Genomic DNA, 25,523 nt, shown 5'->3' on the forward strand with positions numbered 1-25,523 from the left:
AGCTGCAGAGCTGCATTTACAGCAGTCACCATCAGCATTTAACCCAGACAGCAGCTAATGAGCAACCTGGAAACAGCATCCCCACCTCAGCAGCTTTGGGGCAATTTCCCCGGAATTAATGACCTGTCAGGACTCCAGGAACACACACAGGGCTCTTCTCTCCAGCTCTGCTTCCCAGCAAAGAGGAGCTCCGTGGTTCCCTGTCCCTTCCCTCTCTCCTAATTCTCCTTAGGCCGATTTCAGCTTCCACAGCCTGAGGGTTTTGTCTCCCTGCAGAGTTTGTGTGCTCAGAACTCTCGTTTTAATGATCCCCCTCCCAACCTGCTGTTTGCAGGACTCCCAGGAAAGCAGGGCTGGTGGAGGGGTTTATCCCATGCTTCCCTCTGTTTGTGATTATCCCAGATTCACACCAACCCCATCTCAGACAGATAAGCAGCTCCAGCAGCTTCCAGGGTTCCAATAAACCAGTTTAGTTGCAGTTGCTGTGGCACATTTCTGGGCCCTGCTTCTCCAGTTTTTTCCTTCCATTTAGGGCTACTCTGGAGCAGGGGAGGGTCTAAGGGCACATCCCTCTGCCCACATGACAGCAGGATCCCCGTGCAGTGCACTGAGCAATATCCAGAAGGGAGCACTAAATGCTCCAGCAGGACCTGCAATTGTGCTCCAGCACACCCAGGAATTCTCAGGTACCTGCTCCAGGTTTAACATCCCAGCATTTCCCCAGCCATGGCTGTGGGATGGGGGGCAACACACTGAGCTCAGCAATCACCAGCACACCGGGAGGCTCCTTGAGGAAGATCCCTGCCTGAATGGTGCTTCCTTGGAAAAGGCAGGAAAAGAGACCAACAGAAGCAGTTGAGGACGAGTCCCCTGCAGTGCCCAGCAGTGTGTGGCTTCCAGCACTCCCACATCAGCAGGGGCTCCTCAGACAGCTCCATCTGCACAGCTCCCTGTCACTCCCTCCTGGCCTTTTCCAAGCCTGGATTTCTGCACTGCTTGTCCCATCCCTTACCAGTTTTTTTTTTAATTAACAAAGAAGCAGCAGTTTGGAGCCCCTCGAGCCCCTCACAGACCTCCACACCCCCTGCACTGCTCCAAGGTGCAGTGCCTTGTCTGAGAGAACTGGATCCAGCTCCTTCCCTTCTGTTTGCCTTGGCACAGCCCTGTCCCTGCAGCAGGACTCCAACAGCTCTGCTGGGACAGAGGGGCCAGGCACCAGATGGGGATTAAAGCTCTGCTCCAACCCAGTGCTCAGGGTCTGGCTCTCAGACTCAGCAGCAGCTGCTTAAGATCTGGGGGTTCCATAGGGCTGAAATCTGCACGTGGAATGGTTAAAGCACAGGGGACAGCTCCAGGATTCTGTCCATGGATAACATGGACAGATCTGCACTGATGTCCCCACCACCAGTTTTGCAGGAGTTTTTCTAAATAAGATCTGCACTTCCACCCTTATGTCCATCAGTGTGCAGCCCCAGGAATGCTTTCCCAGGCTCTCCCTGCTCCATCCAACCCCAGCAGATGACTGCAGACATGAAGGCCCCGTGACTCGAGGTCCCTCACACACACACAGACGTTTTCCCTGGTCATGAATTTTAAAAGCACACAGCAGAGGAGTCAGTTAAATGTTGGATGGAAGAGTCACTGCAAATTAAAAATTAAAAAGCATTCAACAGCTCCAAGAAGAGTCCAAGCCCATCTGTTACCATAAATTACCTGACTTTCCTTCATCTCCATGGAACCTCATGCCCTGGAATGGGAGGTGGCAACTCAGTGACATCTCAGATCTCTGTTTGGGATCCATTCCCAGTGAACCCCCAACACTCAGCACAGGAACACACCCCCTGCTCCTGGCTGAGGGACAGAAGCCTGGGGATGATTTCATGGCAGGAGTGTAATTCAGGAGGAGTCACAATTACTGCACAGAGGGCATGTGGAGAGAGAAAGCAATCCTCAGCCCAGCTGAGGCATTGCAGGGAGCAGCACAATCCACTGGAGAGGCTCATCCAGCCTTCCCAGAATCCTGGAATGGTTTGGGTTGGAGGGAACCTTAAATCTCATCTCGTTCCACCCCACCTTCCAACACACCAGGTTGCTCCAAGCCCCATCAAGCTCACGTATTACTGTGCAAAATCTGGAGAGATTGAAAAGGGAGGCTCAGAGCAAAGGGAATCACAGCCAAAACAGACACAGGAAAGAGCTCCTGAACCACCTGCTCTCAGAAAGACACTTCTCCAGGTGGGAGGTTTCCTATGTTTTCTGGGTGAGGTCAGCCAGTGTTTCAAGAAGCAGAGCAGAACTATTGCCAAGGCTCGTGTCAGAGCACATCAAAGGGAGAGAAAAGGCAAGCTGTGCTCAGCCTTCAGCTATCAGCCAAAAACCTCAAGCTGTTCCAAACAGCAACATCCCCCAGCTGAGAGGGTGTGAAGGTGCCCCACTGGCACGGGGGCTCTTCCTGAGCACTTCAATTAACACAGAGCCCACTCTGCAATTACATCTCCAGGTTATTCTGCAGGCTTGGAGTTCTGCATCTTCAAAGGATGGGACAGGCACCACTCCTCGGGTTTCCTGAGGTGAGGGAAGTTTGAGACACTCACCCAAAGCAAAACCACCAGGCTAGATTGGGTTTTGAGCCATCAGGGTTTAGGGAACGACACAAGTGTCTGCCCTGCTGCCACCTGACTGTTCCACCTTCCACCGCTTCAAAAAGTGTCAACAATAAAATAAAAGAGATCATTTTCTGCCACAAGAACCCAGACTCTCTTGCTGTTTCAGCACAGCCTGAGAGGAGGCTCTGTGTGGAGCAGACAAGCTCATTTCCTGCAGCTCCCCTGGCGTGGGACACAGGGAGCCTGGCGACGTTCACTGTTATGACACGAGCTGAAAAAATAATTTCCAGTAATCTGAAGTGATTAAAGTTCATTTTTGTCTCCCTGCCACATGCCACAGAGCGTGTGAGGTGCCTGAAGTACCTGTAGCAGCCCCAATAAACCTGCCCTGGGCTCGCTGTGGTTTGTGGAGCTGTGACAGCTCATGTGGCCCCACGCGGCGTTTTCCCAAAGCAGCTGAGCTTTAATAGGGAAGAATTCCTGTTGGATGGATGGGGAACAGCACACACAGCTCCCCAGGCTGCCACTGGTACAGATGCACATGCACAGAGAGGACAATGCTGCCCAGCAATGGCTGCAGTGAGCAGACACTGCACTAAACAAGACAAATTGCAGGACACGAGCACGGCCGGTGTTCCGAAGGAATGCCAACAGCCACCTCAGCTCCGAGCCCAGCCAAGCACAAAACAACATCCCATGTCTTCCACAGAAGAAATAAGAAAAATAAACCTCTAAAAATAAAACCCAGGGGGTTGACAAACTCCCCGTTTTGCTGATTTTCTAATTAACATCCCGCTCAAAAGCTCTTAAACCAGACAGAGGCAAGCTCAGGACAAACTGATGCCCCATTTTTCTCCCTAAGGATGCAGTTCAGTCCTCCCAGCATTGAAGCCTGGCAGTGAAGGATTGGTAAGGACAGAAAAGCACACCTCCTTCCCTCCTTAATCTCTCCACAAGGGTTTATCTTGTCATACCCCAGCCAAGCTGGATGATCTTCGTGCCCCCACTCACCAGCTCAGCCACCACAACAACGTCCCAGACCCTCAAAATCCACTGGAAGTGGGGAATGCCACTGCCTGCTCCATGAGGGACTCTGCCATTTATCACTCCTGTCCTTTCTAAATCATTATTTAACCTAAAAACATCTCAACATCCAGCCTGAACAGCACCAAAAATATTATAGGAATGAAAACACCCCGCTTATTCTCAAAACCCCAAATCAACCCCCCTGTCATTCAAAAAAAACCCCAAACCACCAAAAACCCCTTGAAAGAACCCTTCTCCTCCTTCAGCCTGGCAGTGCCTGGTGACACCTCTGATGTTTGAGTGTCACCTGAGGAAGGGGAGCACCTGGAATTTCACTGGCTGAAAACCAACACAAGGTCGTCTCCCCAGAGCTCCCATCCATCCTCGTTAGCTCCAACAACAGCAATTCCACACCTGCATACTCATGACTTCTCACTTAAAAACCCCCTAAATGAAGATTTAATGCTCCTGGCCGGGGGAAGATGCAGATCCTGGGACACGGTCCTGCCTCCCCCCCAAGGTCAGGACACAAAAACTCCTCCTGCAGGGGAACAGCTTCCAGCAGGGCCTGGGCTGCCCTTCAGAGCAGGGAAGGGGCAGCATCTGGAGGGATGTGTTCACCTCTTCAAGGGTGATGTCAAACACAGGGTTCAGCAGAAATCACCACAAAGGATTTACAAACAACCTGCCAGCTCTGGGGAGGAGGGAGCAGCCAGGGGGGAGGATGAGCTGGAGACATAAATCTTCACTTCCAAGTGCTAATGTGACACGTGCATTGGACACTCACATGGGCCTGTCATCAAGAAATATTTTATATCAGCCGAGTTTTCACGTCTCTACTCATGAGAACACTGAATATTTCACCACATGAAAGCCCTCAGTGTTCTGGGGGGTGTCCAGACAAGGGTTGGGATGGGTTCACTGGGCTTTCCATGCCAGCAGAGAGCAGCTGAAGTCAGGAGCCAACTCTCTTCCCGATGGAAAGCAGAAAGTTTTCTTAAAAGGGAGGTTTTTCAGCTGAATCTGAGGGAAAGGTTTTTTTTGGCAGCGAGATCTGAGACTGTGGGGGTTTGTCTGGGGAAATGCAGAGGGAACATCCCGTGTTTACACCCAGTTCAGGCACACTGGGAAGTGTTCTTTGGGAACAGCCCTGTGCTGGCACAGAGCAGGGATCCAGGGGAATCCCAGGTGGGTCCCAACCTGCTGCTTTCCTGCTAAAAACCAGGGTGTGAACACACCCAGCTGCACGTTTTGGGGCAGGACCATCCAAGGCAGCTCCACAAAATTCAAATTAATACAATAACAACGAATAACCTGCCTCTCAAAACCCACCCAGGGGGGAAAGCTGAGCAGTGGAAGTGAACTCTGCCACCATCACCACGAGGGGAGCAGAGACACAGCAGGGCAGTTGTGCCCACCCTCACATCTGGGTCATTTCCTGGGACCAAAACCCACCAGCACTGTAAGCTTTTAAAAACATTTCACTATTGCAGTCCAAAATATATTCGAAGCACCAAATGACACCTCTACTGAATGTGCTTTTTTCAGCCCCCCCAGCCAAGTTTAAAAATAAATTTTGCATCTGTTAGCATTCTATTCCTGCATAAAAGAAGAGAACAAACCCTTACAAAGATAAAATCCTCCACTGCAGGTAATGCCACTGCACCACTGCTGGAGAACTTCACAGAGCCGACGCTGTAAACCCTTTTATGGGACTTTAGCACTCAGAAATGAAATTGTAAATGGGGAAGTGCAGATTGCTTTGATTTAGAAAATTGTTGCCATTAAGGAGTTTACAAAGAACCCGGTGTTTGGGTGTCGTTCTCCCCGACGTGTCAGAGGAAGCGGCTCCACAATATTTAAAGCGCTTCCCAGCTCCTCATAAATATCATTTATATTCCGAGGCTGCTGCTCAGCGTATCAGGAAATATCATTTACATTCCTCTGTAGTTACACAGCATGATTACCTGAACAGAGAGCCCCTTACCTGGCATAAATAATGAGAGAACAGGAGGCCACGGCGTTGGAGAGGTTTAATAAGTGAGGTGTCGGGTGCTGCACTGCAGCTGAGCTTTGGGAGAGCACAGAAAAACACCTCAGTGGCCACCAGCTGAAAAAAATGGTCAAAGCCTTGGTCGGTGTGTTCACAGCTCCTGTTTGTGCACAGGAGCCTCACCAGCCTCGAGGGAGGGCCAAGGCCACGGGTTGGGGATTTTGTATCTGGAATTTCAGCCCCGATTTGCTGCATAAACACTGAGCTGACCCTTCCTTTCCTTGGTTCTGCCACAGCTGAGCACAGTTTGCTGCCCAACCAGACATCAAAGGGTGCTTTTGGTTTCTGTGCCTCAAACCACTGCAGGTCCATCTGCCTGGATACACACACACCTTGTAATTATCTGGATTTATCAATCAACGTGCCCTTCATCCCTCTCCAGTCTCACACTTCGCTCCTTGGCCAAGTGACAGTGCTGGGTGAGCCACAGAAAAGGGACAGCAGGTGGATCATCCAAAGGGCAGAGGATACACAGTGACCCCCAGGTTAAAACCCTGGAAACTGGGAGAGGAGAGGAGAGAGGGGCAAGAGCATCCCATCAGCAGCCAGCCCGTGCCCACCCCCCCATTCCACTGCCAAAACCATCAGAGTCTGTCTGGAGTCACAGCTGTCCCTCTGTCCTGGTGAGCTGATGACCCAGGGCAGGGAGAAGAACTGCAGTTGTATTCCAGCTGCAGAAAAACCCTTTATTTGGAGCCTGTGGGTTGCTGGACTCCAAAGCCAAGGATCCAGACCCTTCACAAATCCCTCTGTGCACGGAATTGCCCTTCCCAGTTTGTCCCCTGGCCTGGACAACCTGGGGGGAGGCAAAGGCAGGAGCAGACACAGAAGGGAAAGGGTGATCTGCTGCCCAGAAATCGAGAGCCCCCTTCAAGCAGACACTCATCTCCTCCACACAAACAAGTGAATCCTCCAGGAAGCAAATAAATGGTTTAAATAAACTGTTATTGCCCAGGAAACGGCTGCTGGCTGAGGAACTCCTGACACAGGTAAGACAAATCCCCCCAGAATGTATTCAGGCATCTAAATGCCACAAATAAGGACAGATGAGCTGCTATTTAAGTTGTTTTACAGGCCATTTCTCCCGGGCTGCATTGCTGACCTGAGAATTCCCTTTCTCGGGGGGGGGGGACAAAGGGAAAGGCAAAGCACCAGGATGGAACAAAGGGGTTGAAAGGGAAAAACATGAGGGAAGGCACAGAGACACAATGATAGAAATGCAAATGTTCTCCAGAAAGCTTCCAGAAAAATAAAAAAAAACCCAACAACAAGTAGAGGAGGAAGCACAGAACCAGTTCTGCTTCCACAAAGCTTTGCCAGGAGCAAAACCAACCTGGGGAGCTACAAACAGAGACATTTATCCCATTTTAGCTTCCTGCAAGAAGCCATCCAGAGTGCCAGGTAAAGCACCACGGCCACCCTGGGCCAAGTGACTCATCCTCTCACTCTTCACACCAATAAAACCATCCACCATCTTGCTCCAAAAAATAAAAGGAAATAAAGTCACAACTCTAAAGTAAATCACTGGGCAAACCTGGGTGTTTATATCCAGTGAAAGGTCTGGAAATTTAAAAAAAAAAATAAATAAATCAAACCAACATTAGACAGGCCTTTGATTTTCACAGCTGCCTGCAAATCAACCTTCCATGACTGTCAGAAAATATTGGCTTCCCATGTCCTGTGACTCCCCCTCCATCCATCCCAGCTCTGGTGCTCCCGCTGGGAATGTGGGAGACACCCAGGGAAGCTCCAGCTAAACCCACACTGGATTAGGAACACAAACCAGCCAGGAGATACGTTTTTATCAGCAAATTCTCTCCCGCTGATTCTGTAATTTCTCCCTGTTTGATCCTTTAATATTAAAGATGCTTTTGTGCTTCAAAGATGTTCAGTCGAGGGCTTTGTTTCCAGGCTTCTGACAAACCCTCCCTGCCAGGGCTGGATCACAGGGGTTCCCACCTGAGGGGAATTCCAGAGGGTTGGGATGGTTTTAATATCACCATCAGATAACAGAGCTCCAAAATCTAAACACTGATTGACTTTTGAAAAATTATTGATGAAAGCCCTGTCTCATGCCACTTATTCTTACAAACATCATCCAGCTTTAAATTATTCAAATTTAACAATTTGAGGGATTTAAAAATCAAATTAATGTTTAAATCGCAAGCAGCGGTAATTGGAATTGTTATTAATAAATAACAATTTAAGAGATCGATGAGTGCTTTAATTGGCTTTAATTTGTACATGCCAAATATCTTCTCAGAATGAAAGAGGAGAAGACAGGCAGAGATCCAGAGGGGACCAGAACAGATGTCACCAGGTCAGGCTTGCACTGTTCTCACACTGCCCACACTCGACTTCATCTTGAATGGAGTAATTGGCTCTTGGTGCAGATAAAAGGGGCCTGGACCAGCCTCTCCATTTCCAAACACTTCCCTTTGTATTCCTCAAGGACAGTAATTATTTCTGCCTTCAGAGTTGGGTTCATCCTCCCCTCTCCTCTCACAATATCCCACCGTTTTGAACGGGGGAATGTGCAGAGAGAGAGAAAAATACCAACAAAAACAAGAGTTCAAGGCAGGAGCAGCTGCAGGAACTGCTCAGCCAGGGGCTGGAACTCCCAAGTCAGTGATAATGTGATGGATCCTCCCCCCCTGGAAAAGGATCAGTGCTGCTGGAGGGTTTGTACCTGAGCTTTCCCTGCACTCAGAAGCACCTCCAGCCCCTCGTGCTCCCCCTGAGGGAGGCACAGCAGTGCTGGGACAGGAGCCTGCAGAGCAGCTCTGCAAGTGTGGCCAGAACCCAACTGAAAAGTCTTTAAACAGAAGAGACACAAAACCCCAGGATGGAACACCAGGCTCAGAGAACCAGGGAATATCCTGGGCTGGGAGGGACCCACCAGCATCACCAAAATCCAGCTCCAACACCCCAACAATCCCACCTGTGCCTGGGGATGGGTGAAGAAAGGATTTGCTTCCTCTGAGGATAAATAACTGCGAGCACAGAATCTTTAACCTGCCACCCTCAGAACCCCTGGACAGCAGCACTGGGCTGGGCCAGTCCTGGTCCCAGAGCTTTTAAGATTTCACAGTCAGAAATCAAGAGTCCAGCAAAGGTTCTCTTGGTAACTCTCAAACACAGAGCCTGCTCTTGGCTCCCACAGAGTGCAAACAGGACAAACACTCTGTGAAAACAGGGCCACAAAATGCCAAATTTCCAGTTTTATGAACGTCTCACTGCCACAGCTCTCCCGAAAGCTGGCTGTGTGGGTTCTTCAGGACAGCTTCCAAGCTGACATAAGGAGTGAAAAGCAACGTTACCTGCATTTGCAAGAGCTTGCAAACCCGCAGTCCTTGCCAGCATCATCCATAAAACATTTTAACTGAGCACTAATTTAAACACAACCTTTGGCACCGGCAGCTTCACCCCCAGCTCGCTGAAACGGTGCCTGGAAAGCCACATTTACCTCAGGGCTGAGTAATGGCACGTGCCAGGAAGATTTACCTGCTTGAGGTGAATCAAGCCACAGAGCAGGAAAGCTGCTTGCCTGGGGTCCCTGTGAAAACCCCTCCAACCAGACCCAAACTCCTGCATTTCAGCCCAAATGACAACGTTCCCTCTGTGTCCATCAGCCAAAACCCCCACTGCAAAGTGGCCTTTCTGCACAGATTAATTGTAAGGATTATCTGAAAATGCCACTTGCAGGCCATTAAAAATAGGAGAAATAAAAAGCCATAAGAGGGGGAAAAAAAAATTAAAATAATAATTAAAAAAAAATCCAGCTTTCTGAGCACAGCAGAAAATGAAGCATTTCTGTGGTTTGTGTTCCAAGCCCTTTAAAGCTGCAGTGTTTTGGTACCAGAGGTGTGTTGGGAAAGAGGAAGGGAAAAGGAAAAGGAAGGGAAGGTTTGGTAAGGGAAGGGGAAAGGGAAGGGGAAAGGGAAGGGGAAAGGGAAGGGGAAAGGGAAGGGGAAAGGGAAGGGGAAAGGGAAGGGGAAAGGGAAGGGGAAAGGGAAGGGGAAAGGGAAGGGGAAAGGGAAGGGGAAAGGGAAGGGGAAAGGGAAAGGGGAAAGGAGGCAAGGAGAGGAAAGGGAACAAAAAAAGCCTGAGTTGCCAGGTTTCTCTGTGCCTTTTCACAGGAGTGATCATGGCAAAGAGACTGTCAGAGCCCAGACAGGCACTCGGGTGTTCCTTAACCTGCCACTTGGAGCCCTTTTGGCTCCCATCACATCCCTGCTGACAGGGTGCAGGATGTGCTTTCCTGCCTGCTGTGGTAAAACCTCTTTCCCAAGGAGGTTTTGACAGCTGTTTTTAGCAGCAGCAGTGACTGACCTGACCCCCAGGGACCAACCTGCTTCTCCTGAGCACAGACACCCAAAGAGCAGCTCCAGCACCAGCTCCTGGCACAGGATCAGGTGCCCCACGGAGCAGAGGGGTCCTGGGCTGTCCCCACCTCTGTTATAACCCCCCAAACCTGATCACACCCACACAGGATCATCCCCAGCTCCAGAGCAGGGGGCAGATCTTTGTTCCCAGTTGTTCATGACGACAGGTCCCAGCCTGAGCTCTTTCCAAAGGGTTCTAAATCCAAGCCCAGCCAACAGCTCTGAGCTCTGGAGCTCGTTCACAGGTGGTTTGGATGCTTCATGAAACCCCCACTGATGCAGCAGCACACGAGGCACTGAAGTGCTTCCATCAAGCAGAGACTCCACTCCACACTGGTATTTAAGTGACTGCAGAGCCTGTGGCAGCAGTTTCTGACATTTCCAAGTGCCAGCGGGTGCCAGAGGCACTCAGAGCACAATTACGTGGCTGACAATTATGTCATGGTTAAGCAGCTTGGGGTTTGTTTGGTTTTTTTTTTTTGCCAGGCTCTGAGAGGAGGTTGCAGAGCAGAGGTCATGGTTTATGAAATCCATTGACAGCAATAATCCATCTTAAAAAAAAAACCCCTCGATTCACACGCAATTAAATCGCTCTTTAAACGAAAAATAAAAATTAAAAAAAAAGGCAGAACGAGGCTCTTTTAGCAAATGCCTCTCTTTTAGCAAATTCCCTGCCCAGGCCAAGGGTGCTCCTCTGCCAGTGAGGCTCATCTCCCTGCCTGTCACACCCTGGCACCTGCCTGGGCACCAACTCTGTGACAAACCTGCCCTGGGCTGGTCAGACCCTCTTTGCATCCTGAGTAACAGCAACACAGCCACCAACTCATTCAGTAGCCCATTTTTCTCCCCCCCAGGAGAAAAATTATCCCATTCCACAGCTCCTGAGGATTCACTGCCACTCCCAGGCAGGTTCTGGGAAACACCTACTGAGGTCTCATCCCAACAGCTACTGGGTTTTGGGGATTTTTTTTCCCCACAAAAAGCATGAAATTACATTTGTGGGGCTAATTAAGCATAAGATGACTTCTTTTTAGGTCCCTTGACACTGCCTCATGGCCTTCAGTATGTTATTGTCAGGATCAAGGCACAGCTCAGAAATCCAAAGGAATCCATCCTGCAACCAACCAGCTGCTCGTGGAAGTAACATGGACTAGATTTTATTTAATATTATTATTCTACCAGTCATATAAAGTCTAATCAACCACAGAGGATCTAGGCAGCACTTTGTAAATCAAGTTTTACTTTTCACCTGGCAAAAACCCCTGGGGAATGACCAAACCTTGTGTTCCAAACCTCCCCCTGAGCACTTTTCCACCACCTGCATCCCAGAGCCCAGGGAAGGCAGCAGAGCAGGGGGTGCAAACCTGGGAATGCTCAGCAGTTTTACTGCAAACCAAGCACAAAGAGCCCACTGTTTGTCGTGTTAATCCACCAGGTTTAGATAATATTCTGCTAAAATGGTCCCAATAAGTCCCTTTTGTTGCCAGCTGAGCCCGTGACATCAGCAGCTGCAGGCCCAGCACTGCAGGACTAATTGGCTCTCACCAAATCTGGAATAGAAAAAGCTCATGACATTCTCAGTCAGAACTTCAGCAGGATTTGAAAAATTAGTAAATAGGCCTGAGGAGTCACATGCTGCAGCTGCAATTTGGGGGAGGCTATTTCTGTCCTTTAATTTTAATGCAATTTACCATATTAAGCTAAAAATGGTCCCTCTGAGATGTGCTGCAACATCCCAGCCCCTCAGTCTGGAGCAGAAGGCGCTGGGGCTGCCTGCCAATGTTTTATTATTTAAAAAAAGTCCTTCTCATTTAGGTTTTGATCCGTTTTACGTTCCTTGACACAGATTAAGTTATTAGAAAATTAATGAAAATCGTCTGCACGGCAGCAGGTTGGGTTTGTTTTTTTTTTTTTCTTTCTGCAAATGTCACCATCCACCCACAGCAGAGGAGGGAAAGGGAGGGGAGAGAGGGGCTGGTGCTGGCAGGCACTGCCCTGCATTCCCTCCCCAGGGAGAGAACCTGCTGTCAGACAGGCAGAGCATTCCCAAGGCAGCCCCTTCCCCAGGGCCGTGTTTGCAGCAGATAAAGTGGGAATTGGGGAGCAGCAACTTTGGGTTTGAGAGGAACAGGGAACCAGGAGGCACCAAAGCAGGGCTCTGCTGGGGCTCCAGCAAGGCTGGGGCAATTTTCCCTGCCAGTCAAAGGATTTCCTCTGGGAGCCAGACCCCCCCCCCAGAAGCAGATCCCTGGAGCCAGGGAAACTCAGATCCCAGGGTGGGAAAGGCAAAGAGAAACAGGGCAAGGATGGGCATCACCCACCTTCAGCGGGGTCTGAGAGAGATTGTCCACCACAAAAAGAAAGCAAAGGCTTTGGCTGATCACTTGGCTTCCTTCTGTCCCCAGCCTCACCTTGTGCCATCCACCAAGGGCTCAGTAAACTGAATTTATTTGGGTTTAATTGTACAGATGCAGAACTGCCTGGTGATTTAAGGCTGTTTAATAAAACTCTGCAATAAACCCATTGTAGCAATCTGTGATGTGGACAGTTTGGGAATAAATTCCTCACATCCTGTCCTTCCTGGACCCTGCCAGGCCCACCCAGCCTGCACAGGCAGCTGAGGATGGAACTGGCTCAGAGAAAACCCCCCCCAGGTCTGAAGCCCTTGGCCAAGAGATGAAATGATCTCAGTAACACTGCAGAGAGAGATGAGCTTAATTCCCCCCTCTCCATCTCTTAAATATTGAGATCCTGCCCCAAAAATGTAAGAGCCTGGAATGAGCAGAGCAGGGGCTGGTTGGGCTGAGCCACAGGAACGTGGATTAGGAACTGAGTTGGTGCCTGGACCACGACAGCCCCCCCTACCCTGCCTTCTTTGGGAACATTTCCTTTCCATCTGCTCTGCAGCTTCTGGCCCATGACCCCCCCTTTGTGCAGGGGATGTGTCCAGCCCTCAATCCAGCTGCTTCCCAGGCAGAATTCCTGCCTGAGCCCCAGAGGCACTCCCAGCTGCTCAGACACCTCCAGCACCCAGGCCCTGTGAGATGATAATGCCATTAAACACTTGTCAAGACAGATTTGAGGGAAGACACCAACTTAAGGTTCCAAAAAGTGCTTTTCATCCTTTTATGAGAAACTAGAGAATCCTCAAGACAAAGATGTTCTTTGAAGTTTCTTTTAGAAATGCAGACACTGAGACAGGATATTCATATTTCTGATAAGCAGGAATTTATTAGTTCACAGCCTTCCTAAGGACTGATCCAAGTTTGAAGGAGGCAGCTCTGGGTGTTTTATCTCCCCTGGCCAGGCTGACACAAAGAACTGGCTGATAGTGACATTCCCAGGTGAAAGGCATCTGTCGAGGTCATCGATTCTTGCCTTCAAGTGCAGAATTAATTCCGGCAAAATATTATTTATGGTCTGCTCTCTGGGGCTAAGATAAGTCAAAAGAGAACAAAAGACACATTGGGCCTGTTTACTAAGAAAACCCCCATTAATAACGAGCCCTCGCCGTGCCATTTTACAGAAAAGGGATTTGCAAAATAATCACGTCTGGAGGAAATTTCAGCACGATAACCCCCAGCAAAGCTGCTCCTGAGGTGCCTGCAGCAGAGGTCTGGCAGCACTGAAGGAACCTGAGAGCAGCTGGGAGCAGAATCCAGGCTCTCCTGCAGGATTTTGGGGAGCCAGGGCAACCCTGGGGTGTCAGGGAGCAGGAGACAGAGAGTGCCCTGCAGGAGCAGGCAAAGGGTGCTCTGGGTGCCCCAGAAAGCCAGGAACAGCCTGTGCCTAAAGAACAGACCTCAAAACGTTCCAACCTGCTGCTGGGTCATGCCTTGGTCACACCCAGCCCAGGGTGGGATCCCATCCCTCATTTCCACAGAGGATGGATTCCTCCAGCACTTAACTGGGAGGCAGGGAGGTGGCTGAGTGAGAACCAGGCTGCCTGTCCTGGGGCTGGGCTCTGGGAGGTGGAACAAGGTCCTTTGTGAAAGATGCAGACGAATGGAAAGGGGGAGGAGGAGGAGGAGAGGCTGGAGAGCAATGAGCAACCCTGGGGTGATAACGGGGAGGAGGTGGGAGAAGGGAGGTGGTGCCACTCCAAACCCCCCCTGTGCTCATCACTCACTGCTGGGCCACACACACACCACAATATTGCCCTGGGGGATTCCAGCCTGCAGGAAATCAGGCCCCTGTTCCTCTCTCCTGTGTTACAAGCTCAGCTCTGCAGGCACACACTGGTGCTTTCCCCCCTCCAGAACAGCCAAGCTCCCAGGGCAGCGTTTCCTTCACCAGAAATAAGCGACTGCTGCTTTTCCCTGACACCTGCTTTCCATTTTCCCATCAGGATCTGGCTCCTGAGCCTCCCCCCGTGGCATGCACAAAGCCACAGACGCTTCAGGAGGTCTCCTCCTGTAAAATAAATGCAAACCAAAAAAAAAAAACAACCACCAAAACCCAGCAAAACAAGCAAATCCTCGTTGAAATCACTCCCTGCATGTTTGGTTTCTGCTGTGCTCGAGTGAAAGCCAAGGCAAGGAGTTCACAGCCATCTGCAAGAGTGATGGTGCAAGAGACAACCCAAGTGAGAGCAGCCACAGCACTCACAGTTTCAGTGCTCATTAATTCAGCAGCTTCCCGGCTTATTCCAGTGTGGGAGAAGATGAATTTGTTTATAAACATAAGGATCTGCTGCTCTGCATTCTGTGAAGATTTAGGACTGACCTGCCCAGCCCCCAGTCTGCCCAAACTGCTGCAGCCTCAGAGTCACCCTCTGTGTCCTACAGCACCGAGGGACGAGGGGGAACAGCACAAGAACACAAAGATTTCCTTCCACTTCCATAAAGTTCAGTGAGGACAAAGCAGGAAGGGGGATGGAGGGCTCTGGAGAACCCACTGCAGGCACTCTGAAGTCTTTCTCCTTGGCTGAGCCCATCACCCAGCAAAGCCACGTCAGCCCAGAGCTGGGTGGGCTGGGTTTTAGGCTACAAGGGGTAAATCTGTTAAACTCAGGCTCAGCAGGATCCCAGGTGAGCTCTGCTTTAGTCACAAGCCTGAGCAGATTGTGTGTCTGTCATGAGCATCCCAGTCATCACTGCAGGCCTGGGGAGCAGACATGGGATTAGGGACAGCAAATACAAACTCAGAGTTTCTCACTGTCTCAGGCAGGGAATTTAACCCTCAGATTAGGGACAGTAAATACTGCTCACAAACTCAGAGTTTCTCACTGTCTCAGGCAGGGAATTTAACCCTCGTGCTGCCCACGAGAGCTGAGGGGCAGGAACACAAGTGGGCCGAGTTGTGCATTCACTGACTCCTCTGACACAGAGGGAAGGGGGGCTGAGATGGCTTTTGAAAATTAAATGGGATGGATTTCTAAAGACACCACACCCCTCCAGTGTCCTAATCCAAAAAAACCCCAACCCTAAGGGTGTGCAAGGACACGTGTGTGAGGAGCACTGCCAGGGCCACCCAGCCTGCTGAGCTAAAACCTCAAAGATCCTTGACAGGACAGGAGGATTCTCCTGCCAGTCACCTTGTCACAGTGATTAAAACAACTCCTTCACGTTGCTCCCGAGGATCTGCAGTGCCAGCTCAGCAGGAGAGGCTCCTCCAGCAGGAATGGCCACCAGAGACTTGCTGATCTCCAGCAGAAACCGTTTAATGACAGCCCAGAGGTCAAAAATCTGTTTTCATGAACACGGGCCATCACCCCAGCTCTGTGCAGTGCCTGGGCTGGCACAGCCTCAATCTCCAGCAGCCCCTGGCAGTGACAGATCCCTGCTCCTGAAGAGCCACTCCAGAGCCAGCAAAGACTTCCACCAAAATAAATGAGACTCTGAGCCTTTGACCGACACCATTTGCTCCACACTGCTGAGCCAGTTCTGCCAGACCAAAGCAAAACAACCCCCCTGGTTTTAAAAACCTACTGAAAACCATCAAGATGCATCATCTGTGGGCAGCCCCACAGCAGCAAATACCTGCACAAAACCAGCAGCAAATACCTGCACAAAAAGGGCTGCAAAGGTCGGTGCAATCTGCTTAAAATCCTGCTCAGTCCCTGTATTTTTAACTCCTTCCCAAAGCAAACCCACCTGACCCACACTGGGGTTTATTGCACAGCATCAGAGGAGAACGTCATCAATTAGTTTTTTTTAACCACCAAGAGCATTTTCAATAGCCACAAAGAGGGTTTCTCCTGTTGTCCACAGTCCAGGTTGTCCACTGGAGATTGAAAACAAACAGAAGTGCAAGAACAGCTCAGGCTTAAAACAAGTTCTGTGCTTGTTCCGAGGCAGGGAGGTTATTTTGTTTAGTATAGATTTTATTTCCACACCCTCACTCACCCTTTAGCTGGTGCCTCTTTTGAAACTCGGATCCAACTTGATCCCAGAGGCAAAGGGAAGAGAAAACCTGCAGCCCAAACTACAGAGAAAAAAAATCACTGGAAGAGGAACAAAAAAAAAAAAGAAACGCGGCTACAAATCATGAACCAACATTTCCACCTGGAGGCTTTTACGTGTCAGCTGCATTTCCTTGGAAATGCTGGCAAGTTGAAGCTCAGAGGTGCTGCTGGGAACTCCAGGAAGCAACACTCCCTGGTGCTGAACATGACACATTGCAGTGGTTAACACGGGCTTTCACAAAGCTGGGTTCAACGAGAGGGATGTCAACGCTTTGTGCTGGGGTTTGAAAGATGTTTTCAAACAAAATAGAAAAAAAAACAGAACTCACACTCGCTGGCCCAAACTGAAGTTTCCTTTTCAAGAGTGCACTTTAGCATGACTGAGTCAAAATAATGATATGAAACCAGCAGATCTCGTTATTGCAAGCAAATGGCAATCAAAGCTTATTCCTGCACGTCCCCTTTGGGGCTGAGGCCAAAAATCACTGCTCTGCTTCTGCATCACAGGGCACAGAGACACCCCTGGGGCTGCCAAGTGTGCCCTGTGCACCCAGTGCTCAGGCTGGACACAGGACACGTCACTCTGGGGCTGACATGGCTCAAAAACCCCACAGGAACAGCAGCAAGCAGCAGGAACACACAGCTCCCCACTTCCAGCTGCACCAGGCACTGAAAAAACCAAACATGACTCCCCAGAACAACACAAATAACTCCAGGATTAGTGAAGCTCCTTCCTGCTTCAGCATGAAAAACAGCTTGGGCCCCTGGAAAACATTTTATACCTCCAGTAAAGAGCATTAAGTACAGATCTCCTCAAGGGTTTAAAACAAAAACAGCCCAAATCCCTTTACTGGGGGAGAACTTCTAACTGTGGAACCTCAAGACCTCTGTGAGGGCAATATTACAGTTATTTGAGTCAAAACTACAGCCCAGGCTCTGCCTAAAATCACGAAGTTTCTCCACCTACTACTTCCACAGAGGGAGGAAGGAGAGGTGGAAAGAGGATTTGTTAGGGGAGAGGGGGAAAAAAAATATATACAAATGTTCCTGTTCTGCTTCCTTAAGGCATCAAATGAAGTTATACCCAAGAAACTTAAGACATCCAAGACCAGACAAAGATGTGGTAACTCAGAATGAGCCCAAACTTTGGTGCTTGCACTGCAGCACACCCCTGGGAATCCTGCTCCTCCTTTCACACAGGGCAATCCTGGTCCTGTTCCTGCTCTGCCAACCCCTCCCTGATTCCTCAGAAAAAACCCTCAGGAAGAATTAAAGCTGCAGGAAGGAGAAGTTATGGAGCTCCTCCTGGACCAGGCACCACATCTCTGCCTCTGAGCTTCAATCAAAACAGGGCAGGAACATTTAAATTGGAGTCTCGACGAGATCCCCAGCAACCCTCACAGAAAACAGGCAAGTCAAGAGGCAGAGTTATCTTTGGGAAAAATCTATTATCTGTAATGGAACACTAATCCTTTCGGATTCATTGATGCTGACAGATTAAATGCTCCAAATTCACCTTTTATTTTCTGAGCTCATTTGACGCAAATAAGTCCTACATTTTTAATATTCCAGCGGGAGCAGGGGGGAGTTCTGCTGTTCCTGTGGCAAACTGGGTAATTGATGGAATGCCCTGGGAATTCAGAACTAGAAATTCTGGTACCAGGTGACAACTGCCAACTTGCTGCCAACGTTTAACCTGGAAACTGAATTCCTTTTAGTGAATTTGCTCCCTGTTGAGGAAAAGCCCACGGAGCTGGGCTGATAACAGGAAAGAAAGTGAGAATAGATGTGTTTATAATAAATTATATATACACCAGGCCTACTATAATAAGTTATTCCTACCCTAATATGGGTCCCAAAACCCCAACCAGAAGCTGAAGGGCAGCAGAAGGCACAAAATTAGGGCACCTCCAGCATCCCACCTCATATTTCTCCATCTTGAGATCCACCAGGTCACTCAGTGTTGGCTCTGCATGTTTTCCCTGTGGATTCTCTCAGGTTTCTGTAGTTTCTAAAGGTGAATAAGAGGGTTTGCACTGCTGTGTTTACCCCTGGAATACTTGCCAGCTGCTTTCCTACAAGGGCAGTTGCTGCCCATTGCCTGAGGAGGCTCGAAGGCTCCAGAATGCACAATTACCCAGGACATTTTAATGCTTTTTTAAGAAATCTGTAGGGGTTTTTTTTTCCAAAATAGCTTCACTCCAAGAACTCCCTGATGGGAATAACGAGCAGAACTGTACCAGGACATCCCAGTGCATCCATTCCCACCCTCAGAGCACAGCTCTGCCAGGCAGAGGGCTGTTCACTGCCTCCCAAAAATCCCCTTCTTTCCCCAAACAGCCCCTGTCCTTCACAACCAAGCTAAAGGACACAAAGGTCCTGGCTGGAAAGTGGCACTGTTGGTGTCAGCAGCACTAAACACCTCCCAGTATATCACCCCCAGCAGCAAATTCCAGCGGAATGGGAAGCTGGAGTGAACATTTCAGAGGGGAACAGCCCCCCAGGGATCTTCAGGGGTTTGAAACCTGGCCTGGAACGTGGAACATCCGTCCCCATCCCAGTCCCAGGAACACCTGGGGAGCTGCAAACCAGCCATGGATTCAGATCAGAGGCTGAATTTAATTAATGGGATGTATTTGTTGTCGGGAGGGATTTTGGGAAGGACTGTTTTGGGAAGGACTGTCCCCAGTTCAGAGGAGATCTCCACGTGTGCCCTGTTCATGTTCACTCTGCCAGGGCTTGGGCAATGCACTTCCACAGGAGAGAAGTTTTAGAGCCACAAAAGCACTTCCTGCTGGAAAAAAATCCCAGTTATCCACCAGAAGAGGAGCCCTGTAACACTCCTGGAAGCACTGCCAGGTGAGCCACCCGCCGTGGGGCTGCAGGTCCCCTCCTTTGCTCCCCCAGAAGGACTGGCAGAGCTGGTGCTGGAGTTGTGTTGGGATGCACATGGAACCTCACACGGCCTCGTCTGAGAAACCACATTAATTTTGCCATTGTTCTACAGAATTGCACAAACAATGCCCTGTATAAGCAAATTAATTAGCTGCTGCCTATTCATCCTCCTCAATAATCCGAGAGCCAGCTAATTGCTGAATAAATTCAAAACCACGCTGAGCTTCCCAAAGGAAGTGTTTTTAACCCAAGTGGAGCTGAATGAACTCAGGGCTTCGCTGGGGTCTGGAGCTTTTGTAAATGTCAAAAAAAAGAAAACAGGCAAAAAAAAAAAAACCAGCCAAAGGAATACCTACAGCAGCAGCCAGCAACAAATTCATGAGGGAAGCTCACGTTGAAGTGGAATTGCCCTCCAACATTCCCTGCATGGAAACTCCTATGAAGTATTTGGCACTAAACACCAGCAGGCAAGTCACTGGACTCCTCCAAGTCTGCAATAACAGCTCTTCATTAAGAACCTTTCTGAGTGGTGTTAAAAAGGCCACAGAAGGGTGGGTGGGGAGGGGAAGATGATGAAAATCCCATTAATCACTGTTTGCAGGTAAATTCCAAGGGTCAGGTTGCTCGGGAGGCTCTAAAATGTGGTTTATTGACCCCAGCGAGAGATGCTGGAACACAAACCCCCTTCACACTCACAGCCACTCCTGCTCTGATCTGAGGCCACGTGACACAGCAGAGACTATTAAAAAGTATAAATAGAAAATGAAACGGTTTTTTTTTCTGTTTCGTCCAAATGAACCTGACCATCTGCTCCAGAGCAGCAGCAGCATCCCAAACCAACCAGAACAGCAGCCTCTGGTGTCAACACCCTGCTCCTTCCTCAGCCCCCACCCCTGAGCAGAGAGCAGGGCTGAAACCACAGCACGGGCACAGCCAGGGATTCTGCTCCAGGAGCAGCTTTTCCATCTGAGCACAACAGATCATGGCTTTGGTGTTTGCCTCTTGGAATTCACCCTGAAAAACCCCCTCAGCTTCCAGCCTGGCCTGGTGAAAACCCACCCTGAGCCAGAGCTCTGGCTGAGTGAAGATGTAACCCAGAACTCCTGCACCAGCTGTGCAATCCTGCCCTTTGGAGTGCCCAAATTTCCCCGTGGTTTTGGGAGTTAGGGTTCCAAAACCTGAGTTTCCCACCTCTGGAAACAAACCCCGCCTTACACCATGCACAGACAGAGCCTGGGTCACCGGGGAGAGCTGAGGAATAGGCTCTGTTTACTAAATAAACCCACCAGTAGAGGAAGTTTATTTTCCGAGAAGTTACAAAGTCAAATAATATAAATATTGACAGAGAAACCCGCAGGAGACACTGCAGGAGAGTGGGAGGCTGGCTCAAAGCAGAGCAGTGCCTTGTCATTTTAATGAATGCTTTGTCCTAACAAGATAAAAATGCACCATTATCTGGATGGAGTGATTTGAGCAAAGAGATTCCTACAGCACCCCCGTCCTGCCTTAATTTCTGTTTGCTCCTGTCTCAAGCCCAGCCCTGGCTGAGGCATCAATAACACCCCTACTTGGAGGCCAAATAAATCGATGTACTGACACCTGGGTGTGCAGCTGGGGCTGCCACATCTGCAGTGATTCCCTCAGTGAACTGTTGAACGTCCTCAGAACCAACCAAAACCAAACAGCTCCACTGGCAGCAGAGACAGAGAGCCCAGGACAGCCCAGGAGAGCAGCAGGAATAACACCCATCCTTTGGGCTGGAGGGCTGGGGACACCCAGACCCCTCCCCGCTGTTCCTGGGGTGGGAACCCCGGAGCAGAGCTGGCACAGCAAACCCACAACATCCCCCAGAGCATCAGGGGTGGCTCCTCCACGGCCCCAGGCTGGTGACAATCAGGGGCTTGGCAGGGCTGGACAGAACCCTCGGGCACACAGTGAAATCCCAGCCCACTCAGGGGGAAATAAAGAAGAGCTCGTCTAATCTGCACAAGGACATCATTAAAAACAAGATAAAAGGTACAACCAGGACACAAGTTGTGTCACACCAGTCCTGTCTTACTTCTACATCAACAGAAGTTGCTATTTTTACCTAAAACAAGCTTTATTTCTCCAGAGCCTGGTTTGTCGAGTCGGTTCCTAGATGCAGAATATCACTGTAAACATGCAGCTCTCTGAACAGCATGTGATCAGTGCTTCTCATGTTAAAAAGCAATTAAAAAAAAAAAACCAAACCCAAACCAACAGCAGATTTCAGGCTAAAAGGAGATCTTTGCTCCAGCAGCTCCCGAGTCCATTAGGTGGCTTCACAGAGCATTTTATCATCATAAAACCCGAGCTGACCAAGCCATCCAGTCAGATGGGAAGAGGCAAATCCCTAAACAAGGGTGGTTTGGAACAAAATGCACCCAGAGCTCTGAACCCCTTGGAACAGGGAGCTTTGGGCTTCGGTGTCACGGCGCAGGAGAACATGAATGCTCATGTTCAGAGACGTCTTTATTCAGATGTGTGCAACCCCAAATTAGTTTCGAGGCATCAACGAGATAATAAATATTAGTGAGACTCTTCTCAAATTACCACTGTGTCTGGGCAATTTTTCCTGGAAAACAAAAGCCCACAGCTACCCATGTATATTCATCCCAACAGATTTCAAGTGCTGAGCGAAGGGTATCTGCAGTTATTTCATTTTTCTTTAATCCCCGTTCAGAATGGGAGCCTGGAACACAATCTGTCTCAGAGGCAGCTTTTAGACAACTTCATAAAGCAAAAATCTCACAGCTCAAGGGTTGGAACTGAGGTTTAACTGCTTCAGCCAAAGCTACGAGCAAACAGCAGGCAGCAGCACCACTGAGAGCCCACGGACACCAAACTGCTGGGGAAAATAACAAATATCACTGTTCTCCCAAAAGCAGGTTCTGCCCCAGTGCAGAACCTGAAACGTCCTGCGTGGCAGGTTTTAATGAAACAGCTGAAATGTGTTCTTTAACAGTAGCAGAACATCATCCTGGCTCCGTGGGGTGGAATTTCAGATGCCAGTCGGGCCCGATCCTGAGCACACTTCCCCCCCAGAGCAGGAGCTGCCCCAGCTCTCCCAGGTGTGGAACACAAAGGGCACCCAGCTCCTCACACACACACACACTCCCTTGTGCCGGTGCTTCCTGATCAAAGCATTAGAAAAAAAAAAATAGGAAATATTTCTTATTTTATTCTCATTATTTATCACTGCCCTGTAAACTGCTGGGGTGTTTTCCCCCCTGTTTGGTTGTTTTTTCTCCCCCAAAAGGCCACATTTTGTCCATCACACAAAAGCCTCTCTGATTTCCCCCTGCTGGACCAGTCAGTGGGTTCAACGGGAGATCGCGGCAAGGGAGGTGGCCACTGAGCTTCCAGGACCTGTGGCGAGGTGTCACAAGCCCCTGGCTACCTGTGGCTGATTCCCCACGCAGAGACCGGAGCCAGTAAAGTCCATACAAAGGAAAATGGAAGCGCAGACACGACAGGCACGCCAAGAGAGCTCCAAGGAGGGGCTGGTGCGGGAACAGCGAGAGGAAGCTTTCAGGATCCGCAAAGTCTGATTGCTCCATTGTGCCAAAATAAGCCCTTTGGAACGAACACACCGAAGGCGGACAATGCCTCACCAACAGCAGGTACCTGCCTCCTAAAAGGACACCAGCGCCCTGCTCACCCTCCGGCACTTCCAGCGCCCGGGGATGCGCGGCTCCAGCCGCCCAGGAGTGCGGGATGCGGGACCGCATCGGGGGCCGTGGGCATCCTTTGGCTCCGCGCCCTGAGGGGATCGTTGCACTCGAGCGATCCAGCAGCAAAAAGTTCCATCAAATAAAGAGAGCGGGACTCCGAGCGCCGCGAGCACCCGCCTTACACAGGGACGCGAAAACACAGACCCCTGGCATCGTGTGCGCACCGAGCCGAGGCACCTGCGCGGCTTCGCGGGGGATGGAGAGGAGAGCTCTCCCGCCAGGAGAGGTCGGCGAACCTCCCAGACCCCATCCCGGCACAGCCCGACCCGGCTCCGGGACCCTCGCGAACGCCTCGCCCCGGCCCCGTCCGAGGGACCCGCGCCCCGCAGGATGCCCGAGGATGCCCGAGGATGCGGGGCTCTCCCCGCCCGACCGCCCGCAGCCTGCAGCGGCTGTTCCGCGCTCCGAGCACCGCAGACAGCACCGACAGACAGACAGCACCGCCGGGGCCACCGCAGCGCTGCCCGCCCCGCACCCGCCGCGCATCGCTGTCACCTCCCGCCCTGTCCCCGCCGCGGCGCGGGTTTCTCTCGGAGGGGGTGCGGGTGTTGCTCTCGGAGGGGGTGGGGGTGTTGCTCTCTCGGAGGGGTCCCCGCCGTCCCCCCACCCCGGAGCCGCGGTCCTGCCCCGCTCCCCCCGCCCCGGAGCAACCGGTGGCACCCCCCGCCCCAAACTTGCCGGTGCCTCGGGGAGGGGACGAGGAGCCCCCCGCTCACCTCGCAGCGCGGTGCTCCAGCCGCAGAGCCCCAGCAGCAGCAGCAGCCGCGGGTCCAGGCGCGGGGCTCCTCCGCCCATGCTGTGCCCGCAGCGCCGGGGGATGGAGGGAGCCGGGATGCGGATCCGCCGAGGGTCGGGCTCAAGATCTCCGAGAATTCGCCGCGGCTGCGGTGGGGCGGTGGGTTTCCCCCCCTCCACCCTCCTGTGTCCCGCCCTTTGTGGCCACTCGGGCGCGGGGATGCTGCGGGCGCGGGGATGCTGCGGGCGCGGGGATGCTGCGGGTCCGCGCGCTCCTCTCCCCGCTCCGGCCGCCGCCGACTCCGAGCCCGCGGCGCGTTCCCGCATCACTAATGAGCCGCCCCTCCCCCCGCAGCCAATTAGGGGGCGCGCGGGGCGGGTCCTGCCGGCGGCGCGCGCACAGGTGGGGCGACCCCCCCCCCCCCCCCAAACAGGTGAGTCGGGGGGGTCGCACAGGGGTGGCATCGAAAACCCACCGGAGGGGCTGGACCCCCCGGCACTGGGGCCCCAGAGACCCCTGGACCCCCCTGCACTGAGGCCCCCGAGCATCCCCTGTACTGAGAACCCTGAGACCCCCAAGTCCCCCTGCACTAAAAACCCTGAGCCCCCCAAGCATCCCCTGCACTGAGAGCCCTGAGACCCCCTGCACTGAGTGCACTGAGCCCCTCGAGCATCCTCTGCACTGAGACCCTCCTGCACTGAGCCCCAAAGACCCCCGTGTCCCCCTGCACTGAGGCCCCGAGCCCCCCTGCACTAAGAACCCTGAGCATCCCCTGCCCTGAGAGCCCTGAGCCCCCCAAACCCCCCTGCATTGAGCCCCCCGAGCATCCCCTGCCCTGAGAGCCCTGAGCCCCCCAAACCCCCCTCCCCTGAGCTCCCGAGCCCCCCTGCACTAAGAACCCTGAGCCCCCCAAGCATCCCCTGCACTGAGCCCCCCAAAAAATCTCCCTGCACTGACCCCCTGGTGGGTGCAGAACCCACCCTGGGAGAGGCACTGGAATGAGCCCAAACTCTTCCCCCCCATTCCCAGTGATCCCCCAGTAAACCCTCTGATCCACCCAAATGTGTGTGTGGGGGCCACAACCTCCCACCTGCCCTCCCTGTGCTCCTCCAGCCTCCCCAGGTCATTCTACCCTCTCTTACCCTCTTAAATCCACACATTTGGTCACAAACCCTTAAAAACTGTGAACAAGAGCACAGGGAAGGACCCCCCAACCCCCCAGAGCACCCCCGTTCTGGGTTGTTATTATTAATATTGCATCGGGCTGTGATCAAAAATTCTGTTTCTTGCCAGGAGTGTCACTGTTTCACTCTCCCTTCCCCCAGCTAATTGCATATAAATATTTCTATTATATACCTGATCAGGACACATGGCCAAGCAAAAGTATGAGGCCAAAAAAAAAATCTCTCTCAAAAAAAAAAGAAATCTCTGCTCAAGTGCTCAGCTGCTGTTCTGCCCTGAACAGATTTGATCAGTAAGAGGTTGGAAAGCAAAGGTACAAAGGTGAGTGGCTAAAGGAGGAATTTTAGGGCCTGAAGAACATTAGTTCTTCCAGACTGTGTCCTTATATCCACCAAGGCAGGAGATTTCAGGAATTGGTGGGGTCTTCTTTGCCCCACAGGGGTCAGTGGGCAGAGGGGGAGAGGAAAGGGGAAAAGCCC

General features: G+C 51.3%; 1 protein-coding gene across 1 annotated transcript in view; it reads right to left on the bottom strand.

The window, feature by feature from the left end:
• The window catches only part of UNC5D (unc-5 netrin receptor D), a 95,724-nt gene extending 71,536 nt beyond the window's left edge, over nucleotides 1–24,188 (bottom strand). The window contains exon 1 of the mRNA XM_051811960.1: nucleotides 23,843–24,188. Coding sequence (XP_051667920.1) covers nucleotides 23,843–24,188 — 346 coding nt within the window. The remainder of the gene's footprint in view (nucleotides 1–23,842) is intronic.
• Between the last annotated feature and the right edge of the window lie 1,335 nt (nucleotides 24,189–25,523).

This window comes from Manacus candei, unplaced genomic scaffold (genome assembly GCF_025592945.1).
Source record: "Manacus candei isolate 608988 ecotype Guabito, Panama unplaced genomic scaffold, ASM2559294v1 h1tg000084l, whole genome shotgun sequence".
NCBI lineage: Eukaryota > Metazoa > Chordata > Aves > Passeriformes > Pipridae > Manacus > Manacus candei.